A 15832-nucleotide genomic window follows, 5' to 3' on the forward strand; every position below is an offset into this window, starting at 1 on the left:
AAACAGAAAGAGAGATTGTGTTTTGGAAGTAACTGTCACAAAGTGCATGCACTATGGTTACAAACAGAGCACAAGGAAGAGGATTAGTGACAGTACCCATACACATAGGAGGCCAAAATAATCATGTGTCTTATGTTTAGATACATTCAACAAAAAAGTAGATAATATTAAATTTAAACATATTTTGGTTTCACAGCAATTGTAAATTTGATTGAAATCATCCAGCTTAGCAGGCAATTTAGTTAGAAAAGCACACAAGGAACTAATGAAGAAGTTAGAATGTAACTATGCTCTATAAATCTTAACCACATTGTAGAGAATGAATTTAATTTTACTGCAGATAGTAATTTAACCAAAGCAAGCTGAGAAGCTGACTGATCGATAACTGATAGCATGTTCCTCTGTGTTTGGTTTTATTTTCTAGATAATTGAATCTATGGACATGAATTCAGAACCTCTGTATGTGTGCTACATCATCCTAATAGCCATATGTATTGGATTCCTGATACTCTACTATGTTTCATTAAGGTTTATCAAGCAGAAATCAAACCAGGATTGGTAAAATGCAATTAGCACAATTCTGTCAAACACTCTGCACTCAAAGGATGGTGATTTCCTACCTCCAGAGAGAGATCACTGGAGAGCTGAGGATCGTGTAAATTGGACACCTGTAGGTGCTGCATTGCTTGTTTATATTGCATGAAATTATGCCAGAACTATTTGATTATCACCTGGACTGTTGCAGTCATTATGTTGAATTGCCCTGCCCTGCCCTGAATCCCAGTGACACTTCCTGTGTGTTTACTGTATATGGATACAAATTCAGGAACTCACCCTGTTATATAATCAGCCAATATCTAATTGGAGGTCTGAGGATCAGATGCGTGAATGGCCGATTTAGATGTTTGCCTGCAGCAACAGAAAGTCGTCCCAGGCTGTCTCATCTCTCAACTTCCTTTGCCTCCCACCGTTCACTGCCCATCCATGGTACTGACAGAACCAGCTGACAGCTTGCAGGACACTGGACTGTCCTGATTGGCCACCAACCAGCAACTAGCTGTGAAGCTGGTGGAAAGGAAGAGATGGGAAGTGACAATGGGGGCAGGAATAGTCTAAACTTGTGCAGCTTGAGAAAGCACCTCCTCTGTTCTGGCCCTGGAAGAAGAGTACCCTGAACTTGGCATAAAATCTGGAGCTGATTCCTTGCGCAGGTCACTGCTAAAAGAACAACAAAACATTAACGACCATGTGTGAGTACAGAGCCTTCCTGCTTTCCTGGTGAACTGCAGTTATTTTTCACTTGTCCCAGACCCTGAATCAAAGTCTTTGGCAGTGGGATCTGGGTGGTTCCAAACTGAACAAATTAAAATCATACCTAAAGAATGGCTGCTTAAACAGAGACCATCCATGCTTTCAATAATTAGACTTCTGGAAACCAAGGGGGAGGTGGAAAGAGAGCACAGAGTGATCAATCAGTGATGCTTTAATGTGTGCAGTATACATTAGATGACATTAGCAAAGATTTGTAGAAACTGTGTAACTATATTGATATTTTATACACATTTACCATTGGCATATGAAGAGCTCTTGTTAACACTCCTGTAAACCTATTGGATTATAAATAGCATCCTGTCTTTTTACATTTCCAAAATATGACCATTTAACAGCAGGATCAAGGAAAGATGAAATGTCTGTAATGATATCATTCACCTACAATATCTATTACACTCAGCCGATGTGATTTCACTCAATGAAGAACTGATTTGCATTATGTAACACTGCTCTGATTGCAGAGCTGGGTGAATGCCCAAAACTAGTTTAAGACACTGCAGGCACAGTTCATCACCCTATTACACAGTTCATCATCGACTCTCACACTTCTAAGCTTAATCCATAATAAATACCATACCCAAAGAGTCCTTACATAGCTTTCTTCATGACATGGTTTAACTTTCAGTGACAGTCAAAAGCCTTCAGTCTGTAAGAGAAATACTTTTTCTTGAAAATGGCTTTAAAGTAACCAAGAGATTTATAGATTACATCCGGCAAATCTAAACCTAAATGGTGGGTTATGCCACATTGCTATTTGTACCAAGATTACATACTCCCTCATCGCTCTTCACTCATCCCTTGTCATCTTTGTGTCCCTTGCAAGCAGAAAGCTTGCAGGTATTAATAATTTATTTTGTTTACTCCCAGTACAAAAGCAAAAGTAGTTAAAACAACTTTTGTATTTGGAGAAACATTACTTTTTGCACAATCATTTAAAAATTGTATATTTTGGAAAACATAGATATTGGAGATTTTCTAACAATTAGGAAATATGTACATTTGCAGCTTGACAAAAATGTAAGATATTAATTTCTTTAAGATAATAAATATCCACACATGGAAAATGTTTCTCAATTTATCTCCTTTCTTTCCTGAAGTAGTTGATCCATGTTCAATACATATAGTCATATTTCTAGGAATCAGGGCCATTGAGTCCATGTTGGCCATCAAACATTTATTTAAGTCAACATCAATTCCATGTTATCTTTCTCACATTTCAAGCTCAAGTGTAATTGTCGTTCAATCAAGCACATGAATACAGCCAAACAACACTGTGTTCCTCTGTGGCCAAGGTGCAAAACACAGAACCACAGTCACACAAAGCACACACCTCATAGAGCAATGTAATTATTATAGCACAAAAGCATACAGTTATAAAAAATAATGTTTAAAGAGATAATATAGCCCAAGTCCCTGAGTGTCATGGCTTGTAGTTTGATGGGGCATGGGATGTTGGCCTGGAGCCATGTTCCTGCAAGGACATGCCCACAGCAGTTCGTCATATCGTGCAGTGCAGCCACAGATGAACACATTCCAGCTAGTCTTCCAGCAAGTGAATACTGGAGGGCAGCACCGATGGGAAGGGCCGGACCACAAGCAAATACAGAATCCAGTAGCACACAGCCAGCTCCGGCATCTCTTTCCTCAGTGCTGGTCCAGGGCACGAGGGCCTGGTCCATACCAGTACCGAGGCCACTCAGCTCCCCCAACCTCAGTTTTTCCAATGAACCAGTCAATAGGACTTGCTGTATTCTACATTTCCAAAGTACAACAATTACAATAAAACATCGAAGCTAACCATTTCCTCTGTGTGGGATTGTACGCTGCCTCCGATTCCTGTTTCCCCTGAGTGGCTGGCACAGGTTGCAACAGGATGCACTACATGCTGAGCAGCACCACTGTCGATCAACACGCCTGTGGCATAGACCTGCAGTACTTGAGGATAACCAGCAGTGTCAAAGACGTAAAGGACAAACAATTACACCTTTGGTTGGATCCAGAGAGTGCACTGCCATCTTACTGGAATCATAAGATCATAAGATATAGGAACAGAAAGGCCATTTGGCCCATCAAATCTGCCCTGCCATTTCATCATAGCTGATCCATTTCCCTCTCAGCCCCAATCTCCTGCCTTCTCCCCATTTCCCTTCATGCCCTGACTAATTAAGAATCTGTCAACTTCTGCCTCAAATATGCCCAAAGACTTGGCCGCCAAAGCTGTCTGTGGCAAAGAAATCCCACAGATTCTCCACTTTCTAGCTAAATAAATTCCTCTTCATCTCCTATCTAAAAGGACACCCCTCTATTCCGAGCCTGTGTCTTCTCATCGTAGACTCTTCCACCATAGGAAACTTACTCTCTTGAGGCCTTTCAACATTGGATAGATCTCAATGAGGTCACCCCCCCCCCACCCCGCCCCATTCTTCTGAATTCCAGTGAGTGGAGGCTCAGAGCCATCAAGTGCTTTTCATATGACAAGCCCTTCAATCTGGGAATCATTTTCGTGAGCCTCCTTTGAACCTTCCCCAACGTTAGCACATCCTTTCTTAGATAAGGAATGCAAAACTGTTCACAATACTCCAGGTGAGGCCTGGTCAGTGCTTTATAAAGTCTCCGTATTACATCCTTACTTTTAGATTCTAGTCCTCCTGAAACGAACGCTAACTTTTCATTTGCCTTCCTCACCGCCAACACCATCTGTAAATTAACCTCTAGGGAATCCTACACGAGGACTCCTGTCCCTTTGCATTTCAGATATTTTAATTTGCTCCCTATTTAGAAAATAGTTTAACCTTTTATTTCTTCTATTAAAGTGCATGACTGTATACTTCCTGACACTGTATTCCATCTGCCACTCCTTTTCCCATTCTCCTAATTTGTCTAAGTCCTTCTGCAGCCTCTCTACTTCCTGAAAACTCCCTGGTCCTCCACCTATCATCTAGAATCTATCAACACTTCTAGACCCTACCACTCACCTACCTGGTGGGCTGAATTTACATTGCCAGTTAACCTAGCAGTCTATGTGTTGTGGGGGGAAGCTCTCTTTTTGGAGGTGGCTTTAGCTTAGACATATCCGTAGAGGGAACATACTAAGTAGATTTTATGGGTTTACCTGCTGTGAAATGTCTGTGTTGGAATACCAAACTCAGTACGTAACCCATCAGTGAGCACTGTTGACAGCAACATCAGAAACATGGTTATTTCCTCTGCATTTACATTTGCAATTTACCAACTTCACATCTGCCTCAGACCACCAGCTGCTGAAATCCTATCTATGCCTTCCTTAGCTCAAACTTTGGCTAACCCATTGCACACCTGGATGATTTCTTTTGTTCCATCTCCTGTTGCCGATAAACTTTAGGGCATCTGAAGCTCTGCTGCCTGTGATGTCAGATCCACCCATCATCCTTGCAAGTGTTGACTTATGTTAAACAACTTCTTAGTCTTAAAATGTGCACCATAATTGTAACATCCCTCTGTGGACACAGCTGTCTCTGTCTCTGCAGTCTTATGCAGTTATCAACCCTCAATTATTTTCACTCTACAGATACTGTGCTTTTCCTAATAAGAGTCTCTTGATCCAAACATCTGCAACTCCTGAATAGCACGCCCATGCTTTTGGTCAGCTGCCCTTGTATCTGCCCCATCAATAAGTGTGAGAGACATTCATGTTCCCATGAAGTATCTTTCTGGTGATTTATTATATCGTTGTGGCAGGAATTAAATGAAGCGTAATCTTAAAAGTAGATGACATCATGGTTTTGGATGTTGTTCAGTAACAGCAGTACATTTAATACATAGTACACAATGACTACAGGTGGAGTGTCAGATGTGTAGGGAGCTGAACAAAGTTGCCAGTCACACCATCTACCTTGTACAACACAGTGTTTAAGGGGCAAGGGGAGCTCGAACAAAAGAAGCCATCAGGTGTGCAATGGACGCAGGAATTCCCTCCGTTCATCAAAGATAAGACTAATGGCCCTCTCATTACCTCTATGACTCATAACAACCCTTATGTGATTGCCGTATCTTTAAGCAACTCACAGAGTTTATAAGCCGGAAAACTACCCACTATGGATAAAACTGAAGAAAGCTTGGTAATTTCTAAAGTAAGTACATGTTTGGCACAGCATTGTGGACAGAAGAGCCTGTATTGTGTTGTACGTTTTTAAGTTTCTAAGCCTCTTGGATGAGTGGTGAAATGTCTTCTAGACAACACAGCAAGTCCAGTTGCCTTGATTTACTACTGCTTGATATACAATGACCTGGATGACTGAAAACCTTCATAGACATATTTCCCAACCTCTTAATGCCATGGACTAATACCATTAAGTGAGGGGTCTGTGGACTCCAGACTGTGAACTCCTGAATGGGTTAGTCAAAGTTTGAGCTGAATGTTGTTGGAGCTGAGCTCATCCATGCAAGGAGGGAGGTGCCTTGTAGATGATGGAAGGGTTTTGTTGAGTCAGGAGGCATATCACTCATTCACCGTCTGACCTGCTCTGTATTCTCAACACAGGCAGTGCAATGACAGGGAAAGCTGGGACCCTGGCAACTTCCTGAATGCACACAGACAAAAATGTTCTTAAACATACGTTCACACGTACACTTAGTGATGCCACTGTGTGCTTCATAACTGGGGTTGTCATGGTAGCGAGGCTGTTAGCGTGACACTATCACAGCCCCAAGCCTCAGAGTTCAGAATTCAATTCTGAAGCCACCTGTAAGAAGTATGTCAGTCCTTCCCAGGAGCAGATGGGCTTCCTTTGGGTGCTTTGACTTCCCACTACAATCCAAACACATACTGGTGGGTAGGTTAATTGATGGTGCAACTCATTTTGCTAGTAGGGCCTGCTCCATGCTGTATCTCTAAAATATAAAAAAATTAAAATAATGCTTGCCAACTTGAGTGTATTCTGCAGTATGGGGCTTACCTCTGTTCTGACAGTTCCTCCTCCGTGTATTATGTTTTACTCTGCATAAGAACTGACCATCAGATATGCTCACACAGCAAATGCCAACATTCCCTTAGAGAGTAAGTGAGTGGACATACTGGAGGCATTTCAAGGATCTTTATCTTGTTCTGTATTTTCTGAAAATTAAATATGTCTCATCTTCTTATGTGACTCTCCTTCTGACTTGTATTTGTAAGTAATAAGCACAATAATGGATTGCATGTTTTTATTATTTTTGACTATGAGGTTCTCTACAACGGTAGAATGTTTCAGCATGAATGTACAGATCTATCAGGTTAGATTAAAGATTCATTGCATGATAAGTTTGCACATAGTAGAATAAAGGCCTAGAAATGTTAATTACTTTCCACTGTTCATTAGGATTTTTTAACTTACTGTAAGAATAAATTCACAAGTACATACAATATAGGAGCAGAATTAGGCCCTTTGACTCATTGAGTCAGCTCTGCTATTTCATCATGGCTGATCCATTTCCCTTTCAGCTCCAACCTCCTGCCTTCTCCCCATATCCCCTCATGCCCTGACTAATCAAGAATCTATCAAAGTCTGCCTTAAACTTGGCCTCCAAAGCTGCCTACGGCAATGAATACCACAGATTCACCACTCTCTGGCTAAATAAATTTCTTCTCATCCCCATTCTAAATGGCCATCTCTCTATTCTGAGGTTTGGTTCTAGACTCCTTCACTATAGGAAACATCCTCTCCACATCAACTCTATCTAGACCTTTCAACATTTGATAGGCTTCAATGAGACCCCCTTCATTCTTCTAAATTCCAGTGAGTACAGGCCCAGAGCCCTCCACTGGTCCTTATATGATAACCCTTTCTTTTCCAAAATCATTCTTGTGATCTCCCCTCTGAACCCTCTCCAAAATCAGTGCATCCTTTCTTAGATAAGGGGCCCAAAGCAGCTCGCAATAGTCCAAGTACGGTCTCGCCAGGATTTTACAACGTTTCAACATTGCATCTTGCTTTTTATTCCAGGTCTCCTTGAAATCAATGCTAACACTGCATTTGCCTTCTACTCCGTCCATTTAGAATGGAGGTAAGGAGGAATATTGGTTCATTTACTCAAAAAGAAATAAACAGCAAAATGTAAAGGATATTGGGACTTGTAAAGCAATCTGATTCATCAAAGCATCCTAGTATCAGTTACTGCATCATCAGTTCCATGTATTCTGTCCAGCTATATGCCTCTGCTTCAACACGTGTGGAGCTCCGCTACAGACTTTGACTTCTTCCACTGACCACGATCAATCACAAATTAATTCCACCTTTGTGCAGTGAGCTGATTTAAATGCAACTGAAACTTATCGCATGTTAGATCCTTCCCAGGAATTTGCCATTTGAAAAGGAGGCATAACTGCCATCTGCCAAACCATCAGCAGATGGCAGGAAAGTATTGTCGAAAAATCTCAGTGCGTGCCAATTCCCAGAATCTCATTGAAAGCATACTATATATCACATTAAAAATGCTGTCATTTAAAAGTTTGAACTAGTCAAGCAAAATTAAAACAGTTTTGTTATTTTCTACCCAGTCAATGTTCTATGGCTTTGTGCGTCCACTTAAAAATGAACCACAAATTTCATTTGCTAAGGTATACTATACATTTGTACTCAGAAGCCTTTGGAGATGTACCAGCACTCGGGTTCATATATCTGACCAATGAGAGATGCCTTGGTTTTGCTTGCCAGATAACACAGAGTATAATTGTATTTTACTGGCATCACATTAACTGTGTGTGCTACCAAAAAAGCTTCACAATATCCATAGATGTTTGATACTATATACAGTATTTCAAAAGCAAACTATCTTCAGGAATGGAGAGAAAGCAGGTACAGGGTTCTGAGTTGGATGATCAGCCATGATCATACTGAATGGCGGTGCTGGCTCAAAGGGCCGAATGGCCTACTCCTGCACCTATTTTCTATGTTTCTATATCTCTGGTGGGTAGAAAATGTCAATGGATCTATCCATAGCTCTGTTAGTCAGGATAATCTCCGGATTTCCAAATGAGTCTGTTATTTCTTTTATTCATTCAGGGTACGTGGGATTTTTAGGGTGAGCTAATATATTGTTGTCTGCCCTTAATTGCCCTCTAGACAGTGGTGGTGAGCTATTTTCTTGAAACACCATAGTCTTTGAGCTGTGGGTGCACCCACAATGCTGTTAGGAGGAGAGTTCCAGGACTTTAGCCCTGTGACAGTGAAGGAACGGTGATATATTTCCTCGTCAGGATGGTGTGGCTTTACAGAATTTCCTGTTGTTTCAAAATTTCTTCATACCTCAGAAATCTAATTCAGAGAATGATGCATACAAACCAGTGATTGACCTCAGTCCTCTTCTAATTTCCCAAACACTGGAAGCAATTTTCTTCTATCAGGTCTGTGGGAAACTGCAATAATATTAGCCAATCTTCATAGGCTTCATCGTTGCTTTTGAGACATGCATACATATTATTGCTTAGGCTGAAAATTAGGGCTTCAAGTCAAAACTTTATAATGGATGAGTTGGTCATAGAGTCATTGAGTAATATAGCGTGCAACAGGCCCGTCGGCCCATGGTCCACAGCATCCTCCCTGCTAGTCACAGTTACTCACATTCAGCCCATAACCCTCCATGAACCTAAACAAATGCCTCTTAGATGTTACATTATACTTGCATTGAACACTTCCTCTGGCAACTCATTTCAGGTACAACTACCAAGAAGTTACCTGAAATAAACAATTCAGATTGCTTTTAAATCTCCCTCCTATTGTATCTAGGCCCTCTATAGTTTTGGACTTACCAACCTAGGGAAATGACTGCTCACTTTATCCATACCCCTCAATATTTTATGAACTCCTAAAATGTCAACCCTCATTTATCTTAACTCCACTGAATGAGGATCCAGCAAAACCAGCCTCTCCCTACAACTGAGGCCCGATTGTCTAAGCAGCAGCTTCGTAGTTCTCTTACGCACCTACTCCAACTTGAGTGTGTCTTCCCCTAGAGAGGTAGAGGGGATAGGGGAACAGAAAACGCATGGAAATACCCAGCAGGTCAGCCAGCATCTGCAGGAAGAGAAACAGAGTTAACATTTCAGTTTCTGATGGAAGTTTAATGCCAAACCTGCTGAGTATTTACACTGTTTTAAGTTTACTGTTCAGATTTCCATTGTGTGCACCAATTTGTTTAGACAGGAATAATTGGTTGCTCATGAACCATGCCAGTCCCAGTCAAATTTGCAGACAGTGTGAAATTGAAGGAATCAGCTCAGAAATTGGAAACTGAAGAAAAGTTTCCACTGCATGGAAGGAAGGAAAGAGGGGAATGGAATTAAAGCAGTTAGGTGATATTGAGGCAGTTAGGCTGAAAGTGACCAGGCAGACTTATGGTAGAACGGGAAATGAACTTTACCCCAGTGGCTACCTCTTTATACTGGCTGTCTTCCCTCTAGACCATAGCAAATACCAGTACCCCAGGCTGGGAACCTCTGCTCTGAACTCTCTGTCCTCATGAAGTTCATGAACTAAAATATCAACCATCCCTTCACCAACCTCCACAGATCCTATTTAACCCACAGAGTTCCTTCAGCAGTTTGTTGTTCACTAGCATACTGGTTCAAACCAGAAAAAAGATAATTTAAAAATTGGCACAATGGAGTTTTTCAGGCAGAAAATGATCAACACCTGTGCCTGGGTTTTCTATGAGCATTCCCTGTGAGAGATTGGAAGAGTTTGGTGGAATGGTATGAACATTATCACTGATACGGTTCCTCCCAGGATTCCACCCAATCCCCTGTTGCCATGGTGTGGAAGAATGGAACACTGACTGAATAAACAGCCAAGTACAAAAAAAAAAGAGAATTATTTTAGAAATAAAAAGATCCTGACGCAGGTGAATCTTGAGGTCATTCTAGATAAATGTACTTAGATCTTCAAAGTTTAAAGTAAATGTATTTTCAAAGTACATACTGCATACGTCATCATATACATACAACCATGAGATTTATTTGCATGTGGGCATACTCAATAAATCCAATAGCCATGGCAGATCCAATGAAAGACTGCACCCAATAGGGCAGCCAAACAACCAACGTGCAAAAGACAATAAACTTTTCAAATTCAAAAGAAAAAATAATAATAAATATTGAGAACATAAGATTAAGAGTCCTTGAAAGTGTGTCCGTAGGTTGTTGGAACAATTCAGTGATGGGGCAAGTGAAGATATCCCCAGTGGTTCAAGAGCCTGATGGTTGAGTGGTTGAGGCTTCTGCACTGCAGCGAGAAAAAAACATGAACTGGATGTCTCTGATGATGGTTGCTGCTTTCCTGCAACAGTGCTCTGTGTAGATGTGCTCAATGATGGGGAGGGCTATGCCCGTGATGGTATCCACTACATTGTAGAAGATTTTTCCTTCCAGGGCATTGGTATTTCCATACCAGGCTGTAATGCAACCAGTCAATATACTCCCCACTACACATCTATAGAAATTGCCCAAGATTTTTGATGTCATGATAAATCTTTGCAAACTTCTAAGGAAATAAAAGGTGCTGCTGTGCTTTCTTCGTAATTGCAGTTTCCTGCTGGGCCCAGGGCAGGCCTTCTGAAATGATAATGCAGAGGGATTTTAAGTTGCTGACTCTCTCCACCTTTGATCCCCCAGAGAGGACTGGTTCATGAACATCTGGTTTCCTTCTCCTGAAGTCAATGATCAGCTCCTTGGCCTTGCTGACATTGAGTGAGAGGCTGTCGTTGTGGCACCACTTAGTCAGACTTTCAATCTCCCTCCCATATGCTGATTTGTCACCAACTTTGATTCATGTTCTTCTGAATGAAAAAAAACTGAATAAATATGAAATCTTAATAATCTCTTGTTCCTCCATTTCATAGGATCAACCTCTATGATCCAGTGTATGGGACATTGGAAAAATGTTGAATTTCCCCTTGGGGATGAATAAAGTATCTATCTATCTAGAGTTCTCTCCTGTTCTTCAAAATTCATCTCCTCACACTCCAAACTGCCCAGTTCACTGCCTGTAGTTGGTCTCTGAACCATCTATACAAGTAATTTAACCTTCTTTAATTTATTTTCTCCCCATCTCCAATAAAAAATGCCACTCTTAAATATTAACATAATGAAGTTAGCATACCCAATTGTGACCCATAGTGTGTACTATTGTTCAAATGCCAGTATCCTCTTCCCCCTCTAACATACATTTTGTGTGTTACCATGTGTATTTATATCAATGGAGTAACAGGATATTCACAAACCCAGAGCTGTTAGCACAGGAACACATAGCAGAAAATATTTAATCTGATGGTCTTACTTCTCAAATTAAGAGAGCTGCTTTCCCAATGAGTGTAAAAGTACAATTATTAGATATGCAACTTTCACAAACTTGGTAAGTATGGAAAAAATTTTAAAGATATTTTAATCTGTGGAAACATTCCAGTGGACCAAGATCTTGGTGTGCAGTTGGAAAGTACGATCTGTCTTTTGAGTGAGTTACAAAGACTAGACAAAGACGTGCCTGACTCTTTTGGATTCATCTGGTGAAGGGCCAGGTTGTGTACTGTTGTTCTGGATAACAGACTGATCATCTCACAGTGCAACAATAAAGTATACAAAATCAAATTGTAAGCATTGTCCTCCAGGTTCTTCAGGAATTTCATTGCATTTTTCTAAAACATCAAAAGAATTTTTGTTCAATTAAGAAGTGTTAAGGGCTATTCTCTTCTTTAACCCTCCAGCACAATGCATTTGTTTTTAGTTTTAATTCTGATTATGAAAAGGGTGCTCTTTAACAGTTTGAAGTTTCATAATTTAATTGCTACATGTCCAAATGAAAAATGTCAGCTTCTAAATTCAGTTCATGAAATAAAAAAAATGAAATAAAAGATTAACAATCAAGTACAAAAGGCATTGTAGAGAAAGTACATTTAAAAAAACACAAAAAGAATAGTTAATCAGCATTGGAATATGCAGCACTCTGTCACCTATTAGCATCTAGATAATACTTGTAGGGGGAGGGATAAAATTATGCAAATAGTGCAGGACTATGAAGCCTTTCTTATGGTTATTCAATGAAAAGTAGTTCATTTTAATAAAGTACTAATTTTAATCAATAATCAGTGGAAGGAACACAAGTGTTTTTGAACAGTTGGTCCCCTCAAAATGTCAAGGCAAGGTGTGTGGCTTGGCAGAGGTGAAGTGTATGGTGTTGCTTGGCGTTAAGCTGTCATGAACACTCACTGTGACCAGACCTTCAAAGATTCATTGAAATGTATGGGACTGAGGGAGTCTCTTCAGCCCATTATTTACTAATCAGCCAAGTGTAGAGTCATTTTGGTTTAATTCATTTCCCTGCTCTTGGCCCATTGTCTTTTCACTTCGCCCTTCAAATGTTCACTAGAGTAATTTTGAAATGGGCTGAGGATTCTGTCTCTATCACTTTCAAACAGCGGGTTCCAGGATTTCTCCTGTGCAGAAATTTTGCATTTTCTCAGCTCCCCTCAAGTAGTTTTAGAAAGTTGTGTGGATGTTAGATGGGAAGTAAATTGACTGACTGCATCGCAGCCTGGTAGGCAAACACCAATGCCCTTGAACAGAAGAGCCTACAAAAGGTATGGCCCAGCCCATCACAGTTAAAACCCTCCCTACCAACAAGCACATCTACACGGTGCGCTGTCATGGGAAAGCAGCCCCCTTCATCAGAGGCCCCCACTATCCGGGTCATGCTCTTTTCTCGCTGTGGTACAGGAGCTTCAGGACTCTTACCACCAGGTTCATGAACAGTTATAACTACTCAAACATCAAACTCTTGAACCAGTGGCAATAACTTCACTTGTCTCTTCACTCAACTGTCTCCACTATCCATGGAATCACTTTCAAGGACTCATCTCGTGTTCTAGATATTTATTGCTTATTTATCATTATTTTGCTTGCATTTTTGTTTCTCTTTAATTACTATGAATGCCCACAAGAAAAAATATCTCTGGTTTGTATATGGTAACATACATGTACTTTGATAATAAACTTACTTCGAATTTACTTAAATCTATACCCCTTCCTGCCTTCTTTCCTAAGGGAGGTAGATTCTCCCGATAACTGTGTTCAGATGTCTCATTATTTTATACAGCATTCATATCTCCAGTCTCCTTAGTTCCAAAGAAACAACTAGTGTATGTACAGCTGCTTCTATTAACTGCAAAGCCTCTATGCACCCTCTCACATCCACCCAAAAGCAGAGGAGGAGATGCAATGTGGTAGGAAAACTGATGAAATTTGTTAGTGGGTGGCAGAGTAACACACTGGCTAGCGCAATGTTTTACAGCACTAACAATTGGGGCTTAATTCCTGCAGCTACAGTGCTGTGGAAAGGTATTTAGTCCCAACCTTTCATTCACATAAGTCAGCCCAAAAAAACAGGAATAACTGTGCAGCATGAAAAACTAAATATTCAAAAACTGAAACGTCAGCAGTTCAAAACTATTTATCCCCTCTTTGCTCAGTACTTAGTTGAACCATCTCTCACAGTTATTACAGCCAGTTCTCTTTTTGAGTAAGTCTATTAGATTTGCACAATGTGATGGAGCAAGGTTTTCCCATTACTTCTTGCTAAACTGTTCAAGTTGTGCCAGGGATAGTTGGGGAGCAGCAGTGGACAACAATCAAGAGGTCGTGCCAGAGATGCTCAATTGGGTTAAGGTCAGGATTCTGACTGGGCCACTCAAGAAAATCAATTTTATTCATTTGAAGCCAATCCATGGTTGCTTCGCTGTGTACTTTGGGTCACTGTCCTGCTGAAGGACAACATTCCTCCCCAGTTTAAGCTTTCTGGCAGAGGCCTGCAGGTTTTTTTAATCCAGGATTTCTCTGTATTTAGCAGCATTCATCTTCCCATCGATACTGGTTTCCAGTCCCTGCTGCTGAAAAGCATCCCCACAGCATGATGCTACCATAATTTACAGTAGGGGTGGTGTTACCTGGCTGTTGCACAGTATTAGGTTTACATCGCGCTTACTGCTTAGTGTTGAGACCAAAAAGTATCACTTTAGTCTCATCCGATCACAAAACTTTCTTCCACATCTTTACAGTACTTTGCAAAGTCTTTACAGGCAAGGATATGCGCTTTTTTTAAAACAAGAGCCTTTTCTTTGCCATTCTTTTGGTACAAAGTCTTAATGATTGTGGAGCCATGAGCTTGATCTCCAGTTGCAGCGACTGACTTCTGCAGCTCACTGAGAGTGACTCTTGACAGCACAGTAGCCTCTCTTAGAAGTGCCATTCTTCTCCAGCGACTAAGTTTAGAGAGGCAGCCTGACTTCGGCAGCGTGGCTGTGGTTTCATTTTCTCCCCCCAATGGACTGCACTGAGCTCCAAGGTACAGTATGCTCAGTGCCTTGTACCCTTCCCCAGATCTGTTTCTCTATTATCATTTCCCTGACTTGCCTTGAATGCTCATGGGTCTTCATTTTGGTTTGGTCTGGTCTATTGAAAATCTACCATACTGTTGGAGTTTACAGAGAGAGGTATGTATTACGATTTCATTGAAAACAGGTGATCCTCCAATTTTCTACATCAACAAATTAGGCGAGCTGGTAAAGTATTAAACAGTTTTGCACCTGATGAAAGTTAGCTTACTAATTAAGAGAGATGAACACTTTTTCGGCCTCACGATTATGGTTTATAAATTTTCAGTAAATTGATACCAGGTCTTGTAATTTTTCTTTTGATTTGATATGATGCACAATGCTTTGTAGATTAGCTTAAAATCCTACTTCAATACATTTTAAATTTAGAAAATAAGACAGTATGATGTGAAAATAGTCATGGGGGATGAATGCTTTTTCAAGGTACTATACAAGTAAAGAGTTTGCACATTTTCCCTATGACTGTGTACTGAGGTCTGGGTGCTCAGGTTACTGATTCCTGATGAAGGATCTCGGCCCGAAACATTGGCTACTCTTTTCTCACGGATGCTGCCTGACCTGCTGAATTTTTCCAGCGTTGTGATCGTACTGGGTTAGTAAGTTGTGGACATACTATGCTGGCACCGGAAGATTGGCAACACTTGTGGGCTGCCCCCATTACTTCCTTGGACTGTGTTGGTTGCTGACACAAATGAGATATTTCACTGTGTATTTCGATGTACACATGACAAATAAGGCTCACCTTTAACCTCTATGGAATGTTCCAACAGTCTGAGACATACATTCCGATGTGTGCATAAAAACAGAGAACAAAAAAAGAATAGGACTGGAAAAATTTAACTGCTTAGAAGTGAGGTAATTAAACGTTTTTTGGTGAAATCTATGTATTTTGTACAATAAAGTTATCTGGAGGATTCAGTGAAAAATTACGGCAGCAAATTTAATGTATTATTTTACTGGAAGAGGGATTGAATACATGGGCTTTTATATCTTGATCCAAATATCTAGCACTTTGGAATAATTCACACTGTTCAGTCATCTCTTTGAACGCTGATGGTTCACTATACTGTTTTTTGGGTGTACAAGATGTGCTGCTTGAGCAGAA

The 15832-nt window shown here is 40.5% G+C and overlaps 1 protein-coding gene across 1 annotated transcript in view; it reads left to right on the plus strand.

Moving 5' to 3' along the window:
• abcg8 (ATP-binding cassette, sub-family G (WHITE), member 8) overlaps positions 1-2441 on the plus strand; it is a 58044-nt gene extending 55603 nt beyond the window's left edge. Inside the window, exon 13 of the mRNA XM_059985712.1 lies at positions 425-2441. Within this exon, the coding sequence (XP_059841695.1) occupies positions 425-562 (138 nt within the window). The 3' untranslated portion in view covers positions 563-2441. The remainder of the gene's footprint in view (positions 1-424) is intronic.
• The last annotated feature ends 13391 nt before the right edge of the window (positions 2442-15832 follow it).

The sequence above is a fragment of the Hypanus sabinus genome, chromosome 12, assembly GCF_030144855.1.
Source record: "Hypanus sabinus isolate sHypSab1 chromosome 12, sHypSab1.hap1, whole genome shotgun sequence".
NCBI lineage: Eukaryota > Metazoa > Chordata > Chondrichthyes > Myliobatiformes > Dasyatidae > Hypanus > Hypanus sabinus.